Below are 19424 nucleotides of genomic sequence, written 5' to 3'. Positions count from 1 at the left end.
TAACTTCATGACATATAATGATCATATTTTCATAACAATATGGTTACTGGCATAGATTTAGTAAGAATCTGTTTCCTTTTTACCAAGACATAATTGGAAATATTGATTATACAACCAAGGCTATGCCTGGAATGTTATGTTTGAGAATGATGCTCATTCAATCAAATGTGGTCAGACACTTCTAAGGAACTAAGGTTGACTTTATGGAGCCAATGCTTAGAAACCCTTCTAGGAAAACTGGCTGCTACCTGGCTTACAGGGTTACCAGCTTCTAGGTAGGTAAGGCCACCTTCTGCCAGACCCAGGAATCTTAGGTCTTCAAGAACAGAGGAATTCACCCAATGGGTACTACAGGTGAAAACTGGTGGTGAGTTCTTGGTGCAGCTATCTAGCCTCAAGAGGCTTTTAAAAGTCAAATGTGAGATTTTTTGAAAACCTACAGCAGAGCAAACTTAAGCAAACTTAAGAACACCTAAATGGCAGATTATCACTCTTTTTGCACCAATGTAAACAGTGAAGCCAAATGTTGAGAGCAGCCTTATTTTGTGATCAAGAATAATCTTCCACTGAGATTATTTTTGATTAAAAGGGAGGAGATTATAGAAAAAAAAATTGTACTTCAATGCGAAACTATGCATCGTCTTGAGTAAGTGTTCCCAGCTGTCTGATTCTAGCCCTGTTCATTGCCTTTGAATTATTTTGCAGCTCTTTTTAAATTGCAGGTAACTGAGGAATATTGTCAAAGACAAAATCAAACAATTAAGAAGGTTGACTTTATTCAGGCTATTGCAATAGGGAGATCACCCAGATCCGTGGATCAGAGTACCTCGGCAGGGTGGTTTTACTTAGACTTTTTTATAGAGAGAAGCAGACAAATTATAGGTGGAATGATTTACAGTTGAGATTGTTTTGTAATCAGGGAAAGTCTCAGTCAGTTGAGCAGGAAATGTTTACCTCTTGTGTCTAGCTAGTTTCAGGGGATAAACAGTGCTAATCTCAGTTAATCATTTATGTGACAAAGAACTGGTACTTGGAGACTGTGTGCCTGGCCTTGTTGTTGGGATCTGGGCCAAAGGGGAAAAGTTCGTGATTGGCCTTGTTACAGGTAAACAAAAGAGAGGTGAGAAAGAGTGGACAGTGCATCTTAGATATCTAAGTCCTGGGGGAAGAGTGGTTCTTTGCAGTCAGTCATTTCCTGGAACACAAAAGGGTGTGGGGATTTCAGAAAGCAAAAGAGTGGGAGGTGGGCTACTTAACCATTGTTGTTGTCTGGGAGCACAGGGCTCAGGTAAAGTTCAATGTTGTCAAAATGCAAACTCAATCTCTTCCTACAGGGTTCCAGTGGACTTCTTTCTCCCTCTTGTTGAAAAATTGCCCTTATTTGCAATTCAGTATCTTTTCTCCATATAGATTTGTGCTTCTTGACTTTTGAACCAGTTATAACATCTGCCTGGTTCTCTCATATCTTATGAGTTCAATCAATTCTTTTTTTAAAATTTATTTTTATTGAGGTAACATGTTTCATGTATACAACATTATATTTCTACTTCTGTATACTCTACAATGTGCTCACCACCAAAAGTTTAGCTTCTATCTGTCACTGTAAAGTTGATCCCCTTTACCCATTTTGCCCTCCCTTTCCCCCCCCCACCCCTTCCCCCTGGTAACCACTACTCTGTTCTCTATATCTACATGTTTGTTTTTGTTTGGTTTGCTTTCTTCATTTATTTTGGTTATTAGTTTTTTATATTCCAAATATGAGTGAAATCATCCCATATTTGTCTTTCTCTGTCTGACTTATTTCACTTAGCATAGTACCCTCAAAGTCTCTCCATATTATCACAAATGGCAAGATTTCATCTTTTTTTTTATGGCTAATACTCCATTATATATATATATGTATACATATTATATGTATATAACATATGTAGGTACCACATCTTCTTTATCCACTCATCTATTGATGGACACTTAGGTTGTTTCCATATCTTGGCTATTGTAAATAATGCTGTGATAAACACAGAGGAGGAGCATATATCTTTTCAAATTGTTATTTTTGTATTCCTTGGATACATACCCAGAAGTGGGATAGCTGGATCATATTGTAGTTCTATTCTTAATTTTTTGAGAAATCTCCATGCTGTCTTCCATAGTAGCTGCACCAATTTACATTCCCACCAACAGTGTAAAGGGTTTTCCTCTTCTCCACATCCTCTCCAACACGTGTTGTTTCTTGTCTTTTGGATAAGAGCCAATCGAGCAGGCATGAGGTGATAGCTCGTGTTTTTGATTTGCAGTTCCCTAATAATTAGTGATGTTGAACATCTTTTCATATGCCTGTTGGCCATCCATATGTCTTCTTTGAAAAAGTGTCTATTTAGCTCCTCTGCCCATTTTTAAATTGGGCTGTTTGGTTTTTTGTGTTGAGTTGTATGAGTCCTTATTGGATATATCATTTGCAAATATCTTCTCCCATTCAGTAGGTTGTCTTTCGTTTTATTGATGGTTTCCTTTGCTGTGCAGAAGCTTTCTAATTTGATGTAGTCCCATTTGTTTATTTTTTGCTTTTGTTTCCCTTGCCTGGGGAGACATATCTAGAAAGATATTGCTAACACTAATGTCAAAGAGCTTAGTGGCTAGGTTTTCTTCTAGGAGTTTTATGGTTTCAGGTCTTTCATTCAAGTCTTTAATGTATTTTGAGTTATTTTTTGGGTATAGTGTGAGATAGTGGTCTAGTTTCACTTTTTTTTGCATGTGACTGTCTAATTTTCCCAGCACCAGTTATTGAAGAGACTATCCTTTATCAATTGTATGTTCTTTGTTCCTTTATTGCAAATTAATTGTCCACATATGCATGGGTTTATTTCTGGGATCTCAATTCTGTTCCATTGATCTACGTATCTTTTTTTTTAGCCAATACCATGCTGTTTTGCCAATACCATGTTGCCAATACCATTACTATAGTTTGTAATATAGTTTGAAATCAAGGAGTGTGATATCTCCAGCATTGTTCTTCTTTTTTCAGGATTAGTTTGCCTATTCGGGGTCTTTTGTAGCTCCATATACATTTTAGAAATTTTTCTTTTATTTCTGTAAAAAATGTCCTTGGGATTTTGATAGAGATTGAATTGAATCTGTAGATTGCTTTAGGTAATATGAACATTTTGACAATGTTAGTTTTTCCAATCCATGAGCATGGAATATCTTTGCATTTCTTTGTGTCTCCTTTAATTTCTTTCAACACAAAGTCTTATAGTTCAGTGTTTAGGTCTTTCATCTCTGGTTAAACTTATTCCTAGGTATTTTATTCTTTTTGTTGCAATTGTAAACCAGATTGTTTTCTTAACTTCTCTTTCTACTAGCTCATTGTTAGTGTATAGAAATGCAATAGATTTTTTTTTTTTAATTTTATTTATTTATTTATTTATTTTATTTTTGGCTGTGTTGGGTCTTCGTTTCTGTGTGAGGGCTTTCTCTAGTTGCAGCAAGCGGGGACCACTCTTCATTGCGGTGCACGGGCCTCTCACTATTGTGGCCTCTGTTGCGGAGCACAGGCTCCAGACACGCAGGCTCAGTAGTTGTGGCTCACAGGCCTAGTTGCTCCGTGGCATGTGGGATCTTCCCAGACCAGGGCTCGTACCCGTGTCCCCTGCATTAGCAGGCAGATTCTCAACCACTGTGCCACCAGGGAAGTACCTGCAATAGATTTTTGTATGTTGGTTTTGTATCCTGCAACTTTACTGTGTTTGTTTATTATTTCTAATAGTTTTTTCGATGGAGTCTTCAGGGTTTTCTGTATATAAAATCATGTCATCTGAAAATAGTGACAATTTTACTTCTTCCTTTCCAATTATGATACCTTTTATTTCTTTTTCTTGCCTAATTGCTCTGGCTAAGACTTCCATTACTATGTTGAATGAGTGGCAAGAGTGGGCAACCTTGCCTTGTTCCTGATGTTAGAGGGATAGCTTTCAATTTTTCACCATTGAGTATGATATCAGCTGTGAGTTTGTAATATATGGGCTTTGTTATGTTGAAGTACATTCCTTCTATATGAATTTTATTGAGAGTTTTTAATCATAAATGGGTGTTCAATCTTGTCAAATCCTTTTCCTGCATTTATTGAGATGATCATATGGTTTTTATCCTTCCTTTTGTTAATGTGGTGTATCACATTGATCACTTTGTGGATGTTAAACCATCCTTACATCCCTGGAATAAATCTAACTTGATCATGGTGTGTGATCCTTTTAATATATTGTTGTATTTGGTTTGCAAATATTTTGTTGACAATTTTTGCACCTATGTTCGTAAGATACATTGGCCTATAATTTTCTCTTTTTGTGTTGTCTTTGTCTGGTTTTGGTATCAGGGTGATGTTGGCCTTGTAAAAGGACTTAGGAAGCATTCCCTCCTCTTAAATTTTTTTGGAAGAGTTTGAGAAGGATAGGTATTAAATCTTTTACTGTTTGGTAGAATTTACCTGTGAAACTGTCTGGTCCTGGTCTTTTGTTTTTTGAGAGCTTTTTGATTACTGTTTCAATCTCTGTACTTGTGATCAGTCTCTTCAGATTTTCCATTTCTTCACGATTCAGTCTTGGAAGGTTGTACAATTCTAAGAATTTGTCTGTTTCTTCTAGGTTGTCCAATTTGTTGGCATATAGCTATTCATAATATTATCTTATAATCCTTTGTATTTCTGTGGTATCTGTTGTTATTTCTCCTCTTTCATTTATGATTTTATTTATCAGAACCATCTCTTTTTTTCTCTTAGTGAGTCTAGCAAAAGGTTTGGCAATTGTGTTTATCTTTTCAAAGAACCAGCTCTTAGTTTTCACTGGTCTTTTCTGTTGTCTTTTAAATCTCTATTTCATTTATTTCTGCTCTGATCTTGATTATTTTCTTCATTCCACTGACTTTGGGCTTCATTTGTTCTTCTTTTTCTTGTTCCTTTAGGTGTAAGATTAGATTGCTTATTTGAGAGTTTTCTTGTTTCTTTTTTTATTTAATTTAATTTAATTAATTTATTTATTTCTGGCTGTGTTGGGTCTTCGTTTCTGTGCGAGGGCTTTCTCTAGTTGTGGCAAACGGGGGCCACTCTTCATCGCAGTGCGCGGGCCTCTCACTATCGCGGTCTCTCTTGTTGCAGAGCACAGGCTCCAGACGCGCAGGCTCAGTAATTGTGGCTCACGGGCCCAGTTGCTCCGCAGCATGTGGGATCTTCCCAGACCAGGGCTCGAACCCGTGTCCCCTGCATTGGCAGGCAGATTCTCAACCACTGCGCCACCAGGGAAGCCCAGAGAGTTTTCTTGTTTCTTGAGATAGGCTTGTATTGCTATAAACTTCCCTCTTAGTACTGCTTTTGCTGTATCCCATAGATTTTTTAAAAATTAATTAATTAATTAATTAATTAATTTTGGGCTGTGTTGGATCTTCATTGCTGCATGCAGGCTTTCTCTAGTTGCGGCGAACGGGGCTACTCTGCGTTGCGGTGCGCGGGCTTCTCGTTGCAGTGGCTACTCTTGTTGCGGAGCATGTGCTCTAGGTGCACGGGCTTCAGTAGTTGCAGCCTGTGGGCTCAGTAGTTGTGTCTCGTGGGCTCTAGAGCACAGGCTGAGTAGTTGTGGCACACGGGCTTAGTTGCTCCGCAGCATGTGGGATCTTCCCAGACCAGGGCTTGAACCTGTGTCCCCTGCATTGGCAGGCAGATTCTTAACCACTGTGCCACCAGGGAAGTCCCCTGTATCCCATAGATTTTGGTGTGTCAAATTTTCATTTTCATTGGTCTTCTGGTAATTTTTTGTTTCTCCTTTGATTTCTTCATTGACCCATAGTTGTTCAGTATCATGTTGTTCAGTCTCCACATATTTGGGATTTTTTCCAAAAAATCCCTGGTGGTGCAATAGTTAAGAATCCGCCTGCCAATGCAGGGAACATGGGATCGAGCCCTGGTCCGGGAAGATCCCATATGCTGTGGAGCAACTAAGCCCTTGTGCCACAACTACTGAGCCTGCGCTCTACAGCCTGAGAGCCACAACTACTGAGCCCACATGCCACAACTACTGAAGCCCACGTGCCTAGAGCTCGTGCTCTGCAGCAAGAGAAGCCACCGCGATGAGAAGCCCATGCACCACAACGAAGAGTAGCCCCCACTCTCTGCAACTAGAGAAAGCCCACGCGCAGCAACGAAGACCCAACACAGCCATAAATAAATAAATAAATAAATAAATAAATAAAATAAAAAATAAAAAATAAATAAATTTTAAAATCCTGTGGTTGATTTCTAGTTTCATACCATTGTGATTGGAAAATATGCTTGATATGATTTCAGTCTTCTTAAATTTATTGAGACTTGTTTTTTGTCTCAACATATGGTCTATCCTTGAGAAAGTTCCATGTGTACTTGAGAAGAATGTGTATTCTGTTGTATTTGGATGGAGTTCTATACAAATTTTATTAAATCCATTTGGTCTAATGTTTCACTTAAGGTCATTATTTCCTTGTTGACTTTCTGTCTGGATGACCTATCCATTGATGTCAGTGGGGTGTTAAAGTCCTCTACTGTTATTGTGTTGTTGTCAGTTTCTTCCTTTAGGTCTGTTAATAGTTGTTTTATATACTTTTATGTTCCCATGTTAGGTGCATATATATTAATCACTGTTATGTCTTCTTGATGAATTGTCCCCTTTATCATTATATATTGTCCATTTTTGTCTTTTGTTACCTTTTTTGGCTTGAAATCTATTTTGCCTGATAGGAGTATGGCTACACTCATTTTCTTTTGGCTGCCATTTGCTTGGAGTATCATCTTCCATCCCTTCACTTTTAGCCTATGTTTTTCTTTAGTGCTGAGGTGAGTCTCCTGGATGCAGCATATAGTTGGGTCTTGTTTTTTAATGCATCTAGCCACTCTGTGTCTTTTTTTTTTTTAATTAATTAATTAATATATTTATTTATTTATTTTTGGCTGTGTTGGGTCTTCGTTGCTGCGTGCGGGCTTTTTTTGGTTGTGGCGAGCAGGGGCTACTCTTCGTTGCGGTGAACAGGCTTCTCATTGCAGTGGCTTCTCTTGTTGCAGAGCACGGGCTCTAGGTGCGGGGGCTTCAGTAGGTGTGGCACGTGGGCTCAGTAGTTATGGCTCACGGGCCCTAGAGCGCAGGCTCAGTAGTTGTGGTGCACGGGCTTAGTTGCTCCACAGCATGTGGGATCTTCCCAGACCAGGGCTCAAACCCATGTCCCATGCATTGGCAGGCGGATTCTTAACCACTGCACCACCAGGGAAGTCCCACTCTGTGTCTTTTGATTGGTGAATTCAATCCATTTACGTCTAGGGGGATTATTGATAGATGAGGCCTTAGTAATGCCATTTTCTCTTTTGTTTTCTGGTTGCTCTGTATCTCCATTGTTTTTTTTTCCTTGTATTTCTGTCTGCCATTTTGGTTTGGTGGTTTTCTCAGTTTCCTCTTATTTATGTTTTGTGTCTCTGCTCTATATTATGTTTTGTGGTTACCTTGTGGTTTGTATAAAATGTCTCATAGATAAAATGGTCCTTTTTCTTCAGATAGCATCTTATCTTCACTTGCCTATACAGGTTCCATCCTTTTCCTCTCCCACTTTTATGTTTGTTTGTTTTTTTCTCAAATTATCTCTTTTCATGTTGTGAGTTTGTTACCAAATTGAAATAGCTAGAGTTATTTTTATGCTTTCCCCCCTTTAACCTTTATCCTATAAAAAGTGTTTACAAACCTTTTCTGATAAAGATTTGCAATTTTCTAATTCTGTTTATCACCTTACTCAAAATTCTGTTCTGTGTTCTTTTGCCTTTTTGTTTCTGGTAGAAGAGCTCCTTTCAAAATTTTTTGTAAGGCAGGTCTAGTGTTTATGAATTCCCACAGCTTTTGTTTGTCTGGGAAAGTATTTATTTCTCCTTCATATCTGAATGATAACTTTGCTGGACAGAGTATTCTTGGGTGACAGTTTTTATCCTTCAGAATTTAAAAAATGTCTTTCCACTCCCTCTTGGCCTGTGGAGTTTTTGCTGAGAAATATGCTGATAGACTAATGGGGGTTCCTTTGTAGGTTACCATTCTTTTTTCCCTGGCTGTCTTTAAAAAACATTCTTTGTCATTGACATCTGACAATTTAAATACAATGTGTCTTGGAGAAGGTCTCTTGGCATTGAGGTAATTAGGTGTTCTCTTAGCTTCATGGACTTGTATATCCAGATCTTTCCCTAGGTTTGGCAAGTTCTCAGCTATTATTTCTTTAAATAAACTCTCTGCTCCCTTTTCCCTCTCTTCTCCTTCTGGGATACTCATTACCCTAATGTTGCCCTTCCTAAAAGAGTCAGATTGCTCTTGTAGAATTTCCTTCATTTTAAAAATATCTCATTTCTCTTTCCTCTTCCACTTTTTTCATTTCTAGGTTTCTATCTTCGAGCTTAATAATTATCTCTTTCATATGGTCTGCTCTATTTCCATTGCTTTCTTATGCATCTTCATCTTGTCTATTGAGTTCTTTACCTCCAGCATTTCTGTTTGGTTCTTTTTTAGAGTTTCAGTCTCTTCGGTAAAGTATTCCTTCTGTTTGTTAATTTTATTCCTGAGTTCATTAAACTACCTTTCTGAGTTTTCTTGTAGCTCATTGAGTTTCTTCATGACAGCTATTTTGAATTCTCTATCAGATTAGTATTCTGTGATTTTAAGCTTAATTTCTGGAGAATTGTCATTTTCTTTTGGTGGTATAATGTGAACTGTGGCTTTTCATAGCACTTGATGAACTATTCCTCTGCCTGTGCCTTTGAAGTAGTGACAGGTTAGAAGTTAGAGGCCCTTCTCTTTTTCTAGTAGGTGGTGCTATAGTACAAGTTTTTGGTTTCTCTTACCTGGGCTGCCTTCGGTTTTATTTAGGAGTCAGTGCTTTCCACCATTTCTGCAATAGGTGTGGCTCTGTGCCTTCATTATAGCTTCTTATGCCTCTGGGTTCGTTGCTGCTTTGCTTCTGTCAGTGCTGCTGTTGTTGTTGCTTCCTGGTGCACTGGGATGATGGGCTCTTCCCTTGCCACTAGTTTCCCCTGAGTCACAGGATCTGCCCTGTCAGGGGAGGCCCAGGGAGAGGGGGGAGCCCAGATCACTCAGGCACCTGTTCTGGCTGGTGTTTTAAGGTTCACGGGCTCTGCCACTGCGAGTCTGGGGCCAAGGACCAGGAGCATGGGTGCCTCAGCAGCTGGAGGGACAGGGTCCCAGACCCCACTGCTGCTGCTGCTCAGTTACCTGTGGCTGCTGGGGCTGCTGGAGTCGTGTGTTGCCTCCCCTGCCGCTACCAAGTCCTCTGGGGCTGTGGACTCAACTGCCATGGCCAGAGGGCCAGGACTGCAGCCACTGACTCTGCTGTTCCCTCAGTTCTGCCTCCTGTTTGTGTTCCAGTCCACCACCTTTAGATGTACAGATGTTTGGAATTCTCTGGTGTCCTGGTGTGTTGGGCAGAGGCACCTTTGTTGAATTTTGGATGTTTTACTGGTTGTAGATTGAAGGTGAGAGGCAAAGGGAGCTTTGACTCTGCCATGTAGCTGACGTCACCCAGTCAATTCTTTAATACGTATTCCTTTTTATATTTGTACGAGAGTCATCATTTTGCCTTTTTTCTGAAAATTGTCTTTAAACAGTATAATCCCTAGAGTTTATTCAGATTTCACCAGTTATACACACATTCATTTGTGTGTGTGAACAAGCCAGTTTCGGAGGGTTCCAGTGAGAGGCAAGGAAATCATGAGAACTTTGGAAAGTCCAAAGGCTGATGTTGGCCACTGTGAAGACTGACACCCTGAGGTTAAGAGTTATCAGAGCGAGGGGATACCCTTGTGGCGCAGTGGTTGAGAATCTGCCTGCCAATGCAGGGGACACGGGTTCGAGCCCTGGTCTGGGAAGACCCCACATGCCGCGGAGCAACTAGGCCCGTGAGCCACAACTACTGAGCCTGCGCGTCTGGAGCTTGTGCTCCGCAACAAGAGAGGTCGCGATAGTGAGAGGCCCGCGCACCGTGATGAAGAGTGGCCCCCGCTTGCCGCAACTAGAGAAAGCCCTTGCACAGAAACGAAGACCCAACACAGCCAAAAATAAATAAATAAAAAATAAAAATAAAGGAATTCCTTAAAAAAATAAAAGTTATCAGAGCGAAATGGGATAAATCTTTTGATTTATCATTCTGGATACAGAGTCTAATACTTAGTTTTTCATTTTCAAGAATTATTATTTCTGCATTCCTTGGTCGTGACCTGGATGTGTTAAAACATAGGATTAAGAGTTAGACAAAATTGGATTAAAAATGGTTCTACCACTTACCTGCTATATGATCCTGGGGAAGGATCTTATTCTTTTTCTACCTAGATGTCTAATGCTAATATCTGCCTCATAGAATTGTTGTGAGGATCAAATGAAATAAAGACTGTAATGGGCTTGGCATATAGAAAGTACAGTTGACCTTTGAACAACACAGGAATTAGGGGCGCCCACCCTCCGCGTACTTGAAAATCTACTTGTAACTTATAGTGGACCCTCCATATCCATGGTTCCTCCATATCTGTGATTCTGCATCTGCAGATTCAACCAACCCCAGATTCAACGAACCTCGTATTGTGTAGTACTGCAGAATTTACTATTGAAAAGAATCTGTGTAAAAGTGGACCTGCTCAGTTCGAACCCATGTTGTTCAAGGGTCAACTGTACTCAGTAAATGATAGCTATTATTATTAAAACAACTTTCTATGTTTAAACCAAGGAAAGGCCTTGGTTTAGACACAGAAAACTGCAGAAGCCACCATGTCTTTATTTTACTCTAGACCCACTAATACTCAAACAAGCAGAGTTCTTTCTCAACAAGGACAAATGGAATAATAGTTCATCAAATCATCAACCTCAACAATAGGTCAATGATGAAAAGCACAGGTGCATGTTAGTTGATACCTGTTCTTTGTTTTCTTTGCAACTTTTATATTTCTTTTCATGTAAGAAAGGATTTATAAGGCTGTTCATATAAATGATTTTACAAATCAGAAAAAAAATCTGACAATGTGTCCAAATTCTAGTCAGGAAAATATGGGTAATGTAGGCATCTGTGCATAATATGCTCTTCTGACATATCCTAGGTTCACTAATGATCTCAGAGGGGTCTGAGTAGTGTCCCCACTAGAGGGTGGTGAGGGACTCCTGAAGGGCTGACAAATCCAAGTCCTTTCTTCAGGTCTTTCTTTCAGGTTTACATATCACTAAGGATCTGCTAATTCAGGATTGCTAAAATGAGGCATTTGTAAACTAAAATTTGCACACTACTCAAGTGTCATCAGGATTCAACTACTGATTCATTCTACTAAGATCCTGTATTCTCTGAGAAAGTTAAAAGTCTCCTGCCTGCAAGCAGACACCCCCATGTTGGAATTCTGTTTCCAGGGCTTTTTTAATCAGTGCATTAGCAGCATTGACCTGAGGTGGTTGAGCTGCTATTACTGCTTTTTGATAATGAACTGGTAGCTTTGTTTCATCATCATCTATTCAGTGTCATGTAAATTGTTTGATTTCCCCCTTCAGGGTGTTGCAATGCATATTTGCATCAAAAGTAGCTTTGCTTTTAAGAAAAAAGTAGTTTTGCTTTCTGGTTCAGGTATCTATACCTTATTGTTAAAGTGGACATATGCAAATTTTAAATCTACTTGTGTAGTGACACTACATTGGTGATGTACTTTCAGAGAATGTAAGCTAGTTAAATAACTTGTAATATAATATCAAGACAAGTATAATAAAAATATTGCCTATTTTAAAGTTTATAGGGCATTGTTTTCTGATTAAAAAGACTCAGGTAAACTCATTCTCTTATATAGTACATAATAAACAAATTCACATGTAATTATAGCAACAAGTTTGCTGCAACTTTTAATTTTGTTCCTTTTCAATTCTATATTGTCACTGGTTCTTTTTTTTTTTTTTTTTTTTTTGTCACTGGTTCTTTTTTGAGTGAGGCATTATGCATGGGTGAATAAAATAGATTCCATGATCAAAACCATTTGAAAGATACTTTTCTAAATTCTTTGATGGGATTATAAATGCTTACCCTCACAATCCTTAAACATTACACAATAGCAACAAAATAACCAACATAGGAGTCTCTCTCCAATTTCTCACCTTGTTCATCCAGAGATCCTGGCTACCTGACCTGCTTCCATAAATGTAGAGCCTGTCTATTATGCTTCATCCTGACCTCTTCTGATGAATAAATACATCAGGATGATATCCCAGGACACATCTCATCATTATCTTATCATTCATTTCTCAGCTGGCACAAATGTCATTTTCTCAGGGAGGCCATCCTGGAACATACTGTTAACCTGTGTGTCATTCTCTGTCCTATTACCCTGTTTATTTTTTTTAGAACAGTTATCATTGTATGAAATCATCACTCTCCTCCTGTCTCCTCCTCAGTCTCCTCCTGTCTGTCTTATTCATTGCCATATCCCCAGCACTTAAAAAAATGTCTAGAACATAAGTAAGCACTAAGTGAAGATTGGCTAAACAATGAATGAGTGCTTTACTCATTCATTCATTCCATGTTGCTGTTCTGGGGACCAGATGACTGGAAGGTCCATGGAGGCAGAAGCTCTCATTTAAGCCTGATGGCATGTTGCATGTACAGGAGGTCCACCTGCCGGCTGACCAGTGGGGATTGTCAGCTACCCCAGCCCTATATTTTCTTCTTCAATTGCAGAAATAGAAGCAGGGCTGCTGTTCTTCATTGCATCCCCCAACCTCCTCCATCCCCATGAGAAATAGTCCAAAGCTCTGGAAACTCATCTTAGGTGTATTGTCTGAATCCCCATCTCTTATCAAGGAGCCCTGAGCTGGTCTGGCTGTGAGGGTTTCATATAATTAGAAATGGTGGAAGCTGTGTGCGAGCTGAAGCTGTGAGTGATGTCAACATCAAGGAAGCACGTAGAGCTGATAGGTGGGTGGGGAGCTGAGGTCCTTGAGCCCTGGTGATTCATCCGAAGGTAGAGGAGGGCCAGGGCAGACACTGATGAAAGTTGAATATATGGATCCGGGAATGAGAGAGTCTGGGAGGTGACAGTGGGGAACAGTGGAATGAGAGAATAAGCCGGAAGTGGTGAAAAGAGAGAATTTTGTGGGGGGTTATTTATTTTTTGTTGTTGTTTAATTCCTTTATTGAGATATAATTTACGTACCATAAAATTCACCCATTTGAAGCACACAATTCAATGGTTTTTAGTACATTTGCAGAGTTATGCAATCATCACCACAGTCTAATTTTGGAACATTTTGTTAAATCATCCCCCAAAGAAATCCTGTACTCATTAGCAGCCATTCCTCTTTCACCTACCCCGTTCCCCACTAAGTCCTAGGCAACCACTAATTTACTTTCTGCTTCTATGAATTAGCATATTCTGGACATTTCATATAAATGGGATTATATAATATGTTGTCTTTTGTGACTGGTTTTTCTTTTACTTAGCTTGTTTTTAAGGTTCATCTATGTTGTAGCCTATATCATGTGCTTCATTTCTTTTTATGGCCAAATAATATCCCATTGTATGGATATATAACATCTTATGTATTCATTCATCAGTTGATAGACATTTGGGTTGTTTCCACTTTTTGGCTATTATGAACAATGTCACTATGAACATTTGAATACAAGTTTTTGTGTGAACATATGTTTTCATTTCTCCTGGGTATATATCTAGGAATGGAATTGCTAGATCATATAGTAATTCCGTGTTCAACACTTTGAGGAACTGCCAAGCTGTTTGCTAAAGTCTGCACCATTTGCATTCTACTGGGGACTATTTCTGGCAGATGGTTTTATGAGTTTGTTCTGGACACTCGAGTCCCCTGAGTACCACGAGAATGAGTGTGTTGGGATTCTGCTTGGATCCCACTATTTAACTATTGCTGCACAAACTCCTGGATGCCCTGAGGCCCATTTGCTATGATTTTACCTATATGTAACCCCAGAGGTGTATTGTGACCAGTGAGTCCTCTCAGGCCTCATGTCCCTCCATCTGTTCATACATTCTGTTCATTGCCTTCTCCACATGAAGCTCTCCTAACCTCTAGCCCAGTAGTTTCAACTCTGGCTGCACATTGGAATCTCATGGGGAGCTTTCAAACGCACCAAAGCCGTGGCCCATGCCAAAGGTTCTGATTTAATTGGTCTGGGGTAAAGCCTGGGTATTAAGATTATTTGAAAATCTCCTCAGATGATTCTAACGTGCAGCCAGGATTGAGAACCATTGCTCCAGCTAGAGGAATTCTTTCTCCTTTGAACTCTGTAGCAGTTTCTCTCTCTCTCTTTTTTTTGGACATGTGACGCTCTTGCAGGATCTTAGTTCCCCGACCAGGGATCGAACCTAGGGCCCCGGCAGTGAGAGCACCAAGTCCTAACCACTGGACCACCAGGGAATTCCTGCAGTTTCTCTTTAATGGTGCTCAACAAAGCTTTAAAAAGATGTTCTACATTTCATTGAAATTATTTACATATGTATTTTAGTTCTCCAGCTGTGCCACAAGCTCTTTGAGGACAGACATTGTGTTTGGTTCCTCAAGTCTCCCACAGGGTTACCCAAGGACATTTGTTTATCCCCTCACCTGGGCTCAGTAAACATTCATTAAGCACACACCCGAAATCTATCCCTGAAAAAAAGAACTAAAAATAGCAAGAACTGCATGACTTTGGGCAAGTTACATAACCTCTGAGCCTCTCGTAAAAGACTGGGTTACAGTAGTCTCCAGCTGGCATTATTGTGGAACCATGCACAGGACCCAGCCCGGCAGGAAGTTATCATGAGGTCTTCCTTGGCCACCCTCCTAAACTTGCAGCCCCTCCGCACATTTCCCATTCTGCCTTCCCTGATTTGCTTTTTCTCCTTGGCACTTAGCACATACTCTATGTTTCTCTCACTTATCTTCTTTACTGTCACTCTCCACCCACCCCCAATGTAAGCTCCATGTGGATAGAGATTTTTGCCAGTTTGGTTTACTGCTGTATCTTCTTCACAGTTCAGAACAGTGCCTAGCAGGTAGTAGATGCTCAATAAATATTTATTAAAACAATAAATAAATATTTCAGCCTATTTTTCAAGAGATTTAATCCCTGTCCTCTATTCCAGCAACATGAATTACTTTTTGGTAAATATTTGTAGTCTTTATTATAAAGCCTTCCTTTTCCAGTAAAAATGATATTTCTAACATAAACATGTATATTCTGAATTCATTGTGTTTTGGAAATATAATGTCAGTTCTGAGAGAGTCGGCAGTGGTTCTGTTTAAGCCCTGGGAGGGCTGGAGCAGGGATCGCGGGCACATTTCTGGGACTGTTGTATGTGGACTGGAGCAGGGGAACAGGGCCTGGGATGGTTAGTTGAAGCCAAGGAAACCTGAACACCAGGTGTTCTTGCGCCATTAGAACACTACTCCTAGGTGTTCCGGAGGATGATGACCGTAGTGATGGAGGTGGCCAAGAAAAGCAGGTCGACGCGGAAGAGCAGGGTGTCCATCATGTGGCTGAACTGTACCCACAGGTCAGCTAGCCGGGCCCTTGTCCATCCTGAGCCACCATTCAGTTCTGCCTCTCTGGGTCCCAGCTCCTTCCCTCCCAATTCCCCTGGCTCCTTCTGTCCTGTGGAGAGGGCAGAGACTCAGCTGTGAAGTGGGAAGGAGACAGGATTAGAGAAATGGGAAGTTGGGCCCAGTGCAGAGAGTGTGGGCAGTGCAGACTTCTCTTACCGGACAGGTGGGTGGGTGTGAGGCCCAGGCCCACATCCTCCTTCCAGAGAGCAGCAGGGCAGCATTTCCTTGGGCTGGTGCAGTGTAGAAGCAGGGGATGGAGGCAGCGAGGCATGGGTGGGGGCTGGATGGTGGCCAGGTGCAGCAGGTAGGTGATGAAGATGGTCTCCAGCAGGCTGACCACCATCAGTGACAGACACAGGGCAAAGTAGACACCTGGGTGGCGGGAAGGAGCACACCTGAGTGAGTCAGGTCCAGAGGAACCACCAAGCCCCCCTTTTTTCTGTCTCACACACTGAGCCCTTTCTAAGATGACCACTGTCTCCCTCTGCTGCCTCAGCAGATCTAGCCAGTTCACCCACCTACCCTGCCTCCTTGTTTTTTCTTTTTTCATTTTTCAACAGTGGGGTGGGGGCCCTACTGATGAGGGAGGTGCCACTGGCAGGGAGTAAGTCATTCATCATGAGCAGGAAGACTCTGTAGCCCAGCAGGAGTGTCATCTTGAATGGGGCGCGGCTGTCACTTTCTGCCGGCAGGTAGAAGCTGAGGGCGTCGATGGCTATCAGAAAGCTACTGGGCACCAGGAGGTTTATGACGTAGAGGCTGGGCCTGTGCCTGATGGCCACCTGGTGGGGAGGAGAGAGAAGAGAACCAGGTGAAGCTAGAACTGAAGGGAAACCAAGAGATGGTTCCAGACTCTTCCTTTCTTGATGTGCTCACTCCAGCAGGGGCTCTTTCTGGGGCTGGATGAGGAGCAGCTTTCATATGACTAATAAGACTCCCCCATACCCACCAAAGAAAACCTAGGCCAGAGCTGGTTCAGAGAGGGGAACTTCTTTGGGGGACTTGGGAGAGAGGAACGCTATAAGGGTTATGGTGCCCAGGGACTTTCTGGTCTTAGGGCAAGAGGTGAGAGGCTCTGAGATTTAGAAGTGTACGATGAGAAAGAAATGGGGGATGGACAGCCATGCCAGAATCTCTGGCCTTACCTAGAACATGATCTGGTCAAAAAGGCTGGAGCCCACAGATATCTTCGGGGTGGCCTTGTTGATGCCCAGGAGCTCCCACTCCCCTTGTGTGTGGCCAGTGTCACACGAGGTGTCTGTTATCTCCCATACTTCCTGTCCATGCCCAGCAACATGTTTTCCACTGCAGGGGAGACAGACACTCACTCAACACACATCTGCTCAGCACCTACTCTGTGTGGGGCTCAGAGAGATGATTCAACAACTGCTTTAGCTACCTCTTTCAGACAGTCCTGTAATGTGACTTCCTTGCTGCCCAATTGCCTTCTTTCAATCCTGGGCTTTCTCAGGAAGTCTTGTTCTCTCTTAAGTTCAACTTCCCCTACCCCACCATCCACACACCCCCAATTAGCAAATACTCCACTGTCCTTTTTTATGCATTTAAAAAAATGACTTTGCCTCTGAGTGCTTTTTTGTTGATCTCAGTTTACCCCGTGCCAGAACCTCCACTGCAACTCACCTGTGTAGAGGAAAGAGCTAAAAGTGAGGGTGCAGTTCTTCTGGTCAAAAGAGAAGTAGATGTCCAGGCTACAGATGCTGGTCACCTGCATCGGTTTGTTGTACACAACGCGACCTTCATTAGTCACACAGGCGGAGAGGCCATCCAGAGTGTGATCCACATCGTTGCTAAGTGGTGGAAGGGGAGGCGGGGCAGATGCTCTGGGTTTCACATCAGTTTACGTTCTGCTCTTAAGGCAGGGCTTCCCAGTGCTGCCACTCCGCCATCTTTTCTCCCTACCGCTTTCTCATTTCTAGCGGAGAAGTTGATGCGCTGTGACTGTGCTCCTCTCTGAAATAAGTTTGCAGTGGCCCCGCTGCATGGGTGTGCCCTGCAGTGCCCTCGCCTGCTCCTTGCAGAAGGGTCTTCCCCCGGCTTTTCCCAGCCCTGATACCCACGATTCCACGATGAAGATGTCTCGGAGCCACAGGTTCTCAGCTGTCAGGGTGAGTTTACTGATATCACCACATTCTTCTGGGTCCCAGCTGATGAATGGGTGACTCCAGATCTAGGGCATAGGGCCCAGAGGGATAGTTATGGCTGAAACCTGGAGCTAGTTTATGTCAGCATCTCCTGCCCTTCCAGTCCCTTAAAAATATATACATATGTATGTATTTTTTTTCTAAATGTATGTACTATGGGCATATGATAAAACTTCAACAATTCCAGAAAGGTATAATATGAAGAATAATTTTTTCCCTCCTTAATTCACTCCAACTCAGTTCATATCACCAACTCAGGTCCATTATTAACAGTTTTTTATATAGCATTCTAGAAAAAATATATATTCCAGCATTCATTTTTATTTACACAGATAGAATGATACTGTGCACATTATTATGCATGTTGCTTTTTTGTTTTGTTTTGGTCTTTTGTTTTTGGCCATACCACGCAGCATGAGGGATCTTAGTTCCCCGACCAGGGATGGAAACTGTGCCCCCTGCAGTGGCAGTGCGGAGTCCTAACCACTGGACCACCAGGGAATTCCCTGAGGGTTTTTTTTTGTTTTTTAACCACATTTCCTTTTAAACTCTTTTTCCTCTTCTCTTTCTGGTGATAATGTCCCTCTTCTCTAGCTAACAAAGTCTTACTGGCCTTTCACTTCCTGCTCAAGGGAAATCGTGAGCTGGGTTCTGGATACATTTGGGCCTTGAAGCTTACTTAGGGGCTTCCAACTGTGCTGCCCTCCTTCTTTCTGTTTTTTCCATCTGAATTTCAAAGTTGATTGGCAGCCCAGAAAGCTATTTGTCACCAGCACTGGCCCCATTCTGGTTGGCTTTATGTATTCCCTTGGGCACTGTCAATTTCAACAAAATGTGATTTTTGCAAACAAAGCCAGAAAATCAGGCAAGGAGAAAGAGAGAAGAAGAAAGCTGAGCTTACATACCAACTTTAACCGCAGAAATGACATCAGCAGCTGAAGTTGTGCATCCGAACCAAAAAATCCCCATCCAGGATCATTAATGCCATGAAATCAGGTCCTAGTCTACCTCCTTCCTTTGTTTCCTAAGTGGTCCCATGTGACAGTTCAGCTTTTCAATTACAAGTCTCAAAAGAAAGTAGTTCAGAAAAATGCAGGTTGCATGGAAAATATAGGGGAAAAAACAGCATGGGGGCCCATTGGAAAACTAATGTTTTTTTAGTATAATATTCCTATAAGGGCAGGACTCAAGGACAAACGTTACCTGCAGAAATGTCACAGCAGCGTTCCCCTTCATGTCTCTCCACCCCATAGGATGAACATTTAACTTGTACAGAATTCATTCAGGGGACTCTTTGCTCACTACTGGACAGGTGCAGTGTTGGATTGACAGGGTAAAGAGTTCTTGTTTCCTATTAGCAGGCTATGGAAAGAATGTTATCAGTCAGAACTCACCACTTTGAGGCTGGCAGACAGGATGAAGGAGATGTTGATATGAGTGGGGATGCTGTAGTTGATGACTGGACGGAAGTCCTTCTGGTTAAATATAGCCTGGAAGACAGCAGGGTCTACCCCACGCTGGTCAAAGACTGAACAATTGATGCTGAAAGTGTTTGTTTGCCCTTCCTGTATAGAGTAGAGACCCCATGAGATGGGAATAGGGCTTTTGTGTTTCCTAAGTGAGAGGAGTG

At 41.5% G+C, this 19424-nt stretch overlaps 2 protein-coding genes across 2 annotated transcripts in view; one reads left to right on the top strand and one right to left on the bottom strand.

The window, feature by feature from the left end:
* Nucleotides 1-19424, top strand: part of ABCC5 (ATP binding cassette subfamily C member 5) — a 191097-nt gene that overhangs the window by 31907 nt on the left and 139766 nt on the right. The gene's annotated exons all lie outside the window — the stretch shown is intronic.
* Nucleotides 11968-19424, bottom strand: part of LOC309659611 (uncharacterized protein) — a gene marked incomplete at its 5' end in the record, with an annotated part of 33191 nt that continues 25734 nt past the window's right edge. Inside the window, 8 exon segments of the mRNA XM_082459469.1 lie at nucleotides 11968-15681; nucleotides 15789-16004; nucleotides 16210-16414; nucleotides 16781-16911; nucleotides 16914-16937; nucleotides 17274-17440; nucleotides 17711-17820; nucleotides 19189-19284. Of these exon segments, the coding sequence (XP_082315595.1) occupies nucleotides 15479-15681; nucleotides 15789-16004; nucleotides 16210-16414; nucleotides 16781-16911; nucleotides 16914-16937; nucleotides 17274-17440; nucleotides 17711-17820; nucleotides 19189-19284 (1152 nt within the window). The 3' untranslated portion in view covers nucleotides 11968-15478.

This window comes from Balaenoptera physalus, assembly GCF_965194825.1.
Source record: "Balaenoptera physalus genome assembly, chromosome: 4".
Lineage (NCBI taxonomy): Eukaryota > Metazoa > Chordata > Mammalia > Artiodactyla > Balaenopteridae > Balaenoptera > Balaenoptera physalus.
This window is presented reverse-complemented; position numbering and strand designations above follow the sequence as displayed.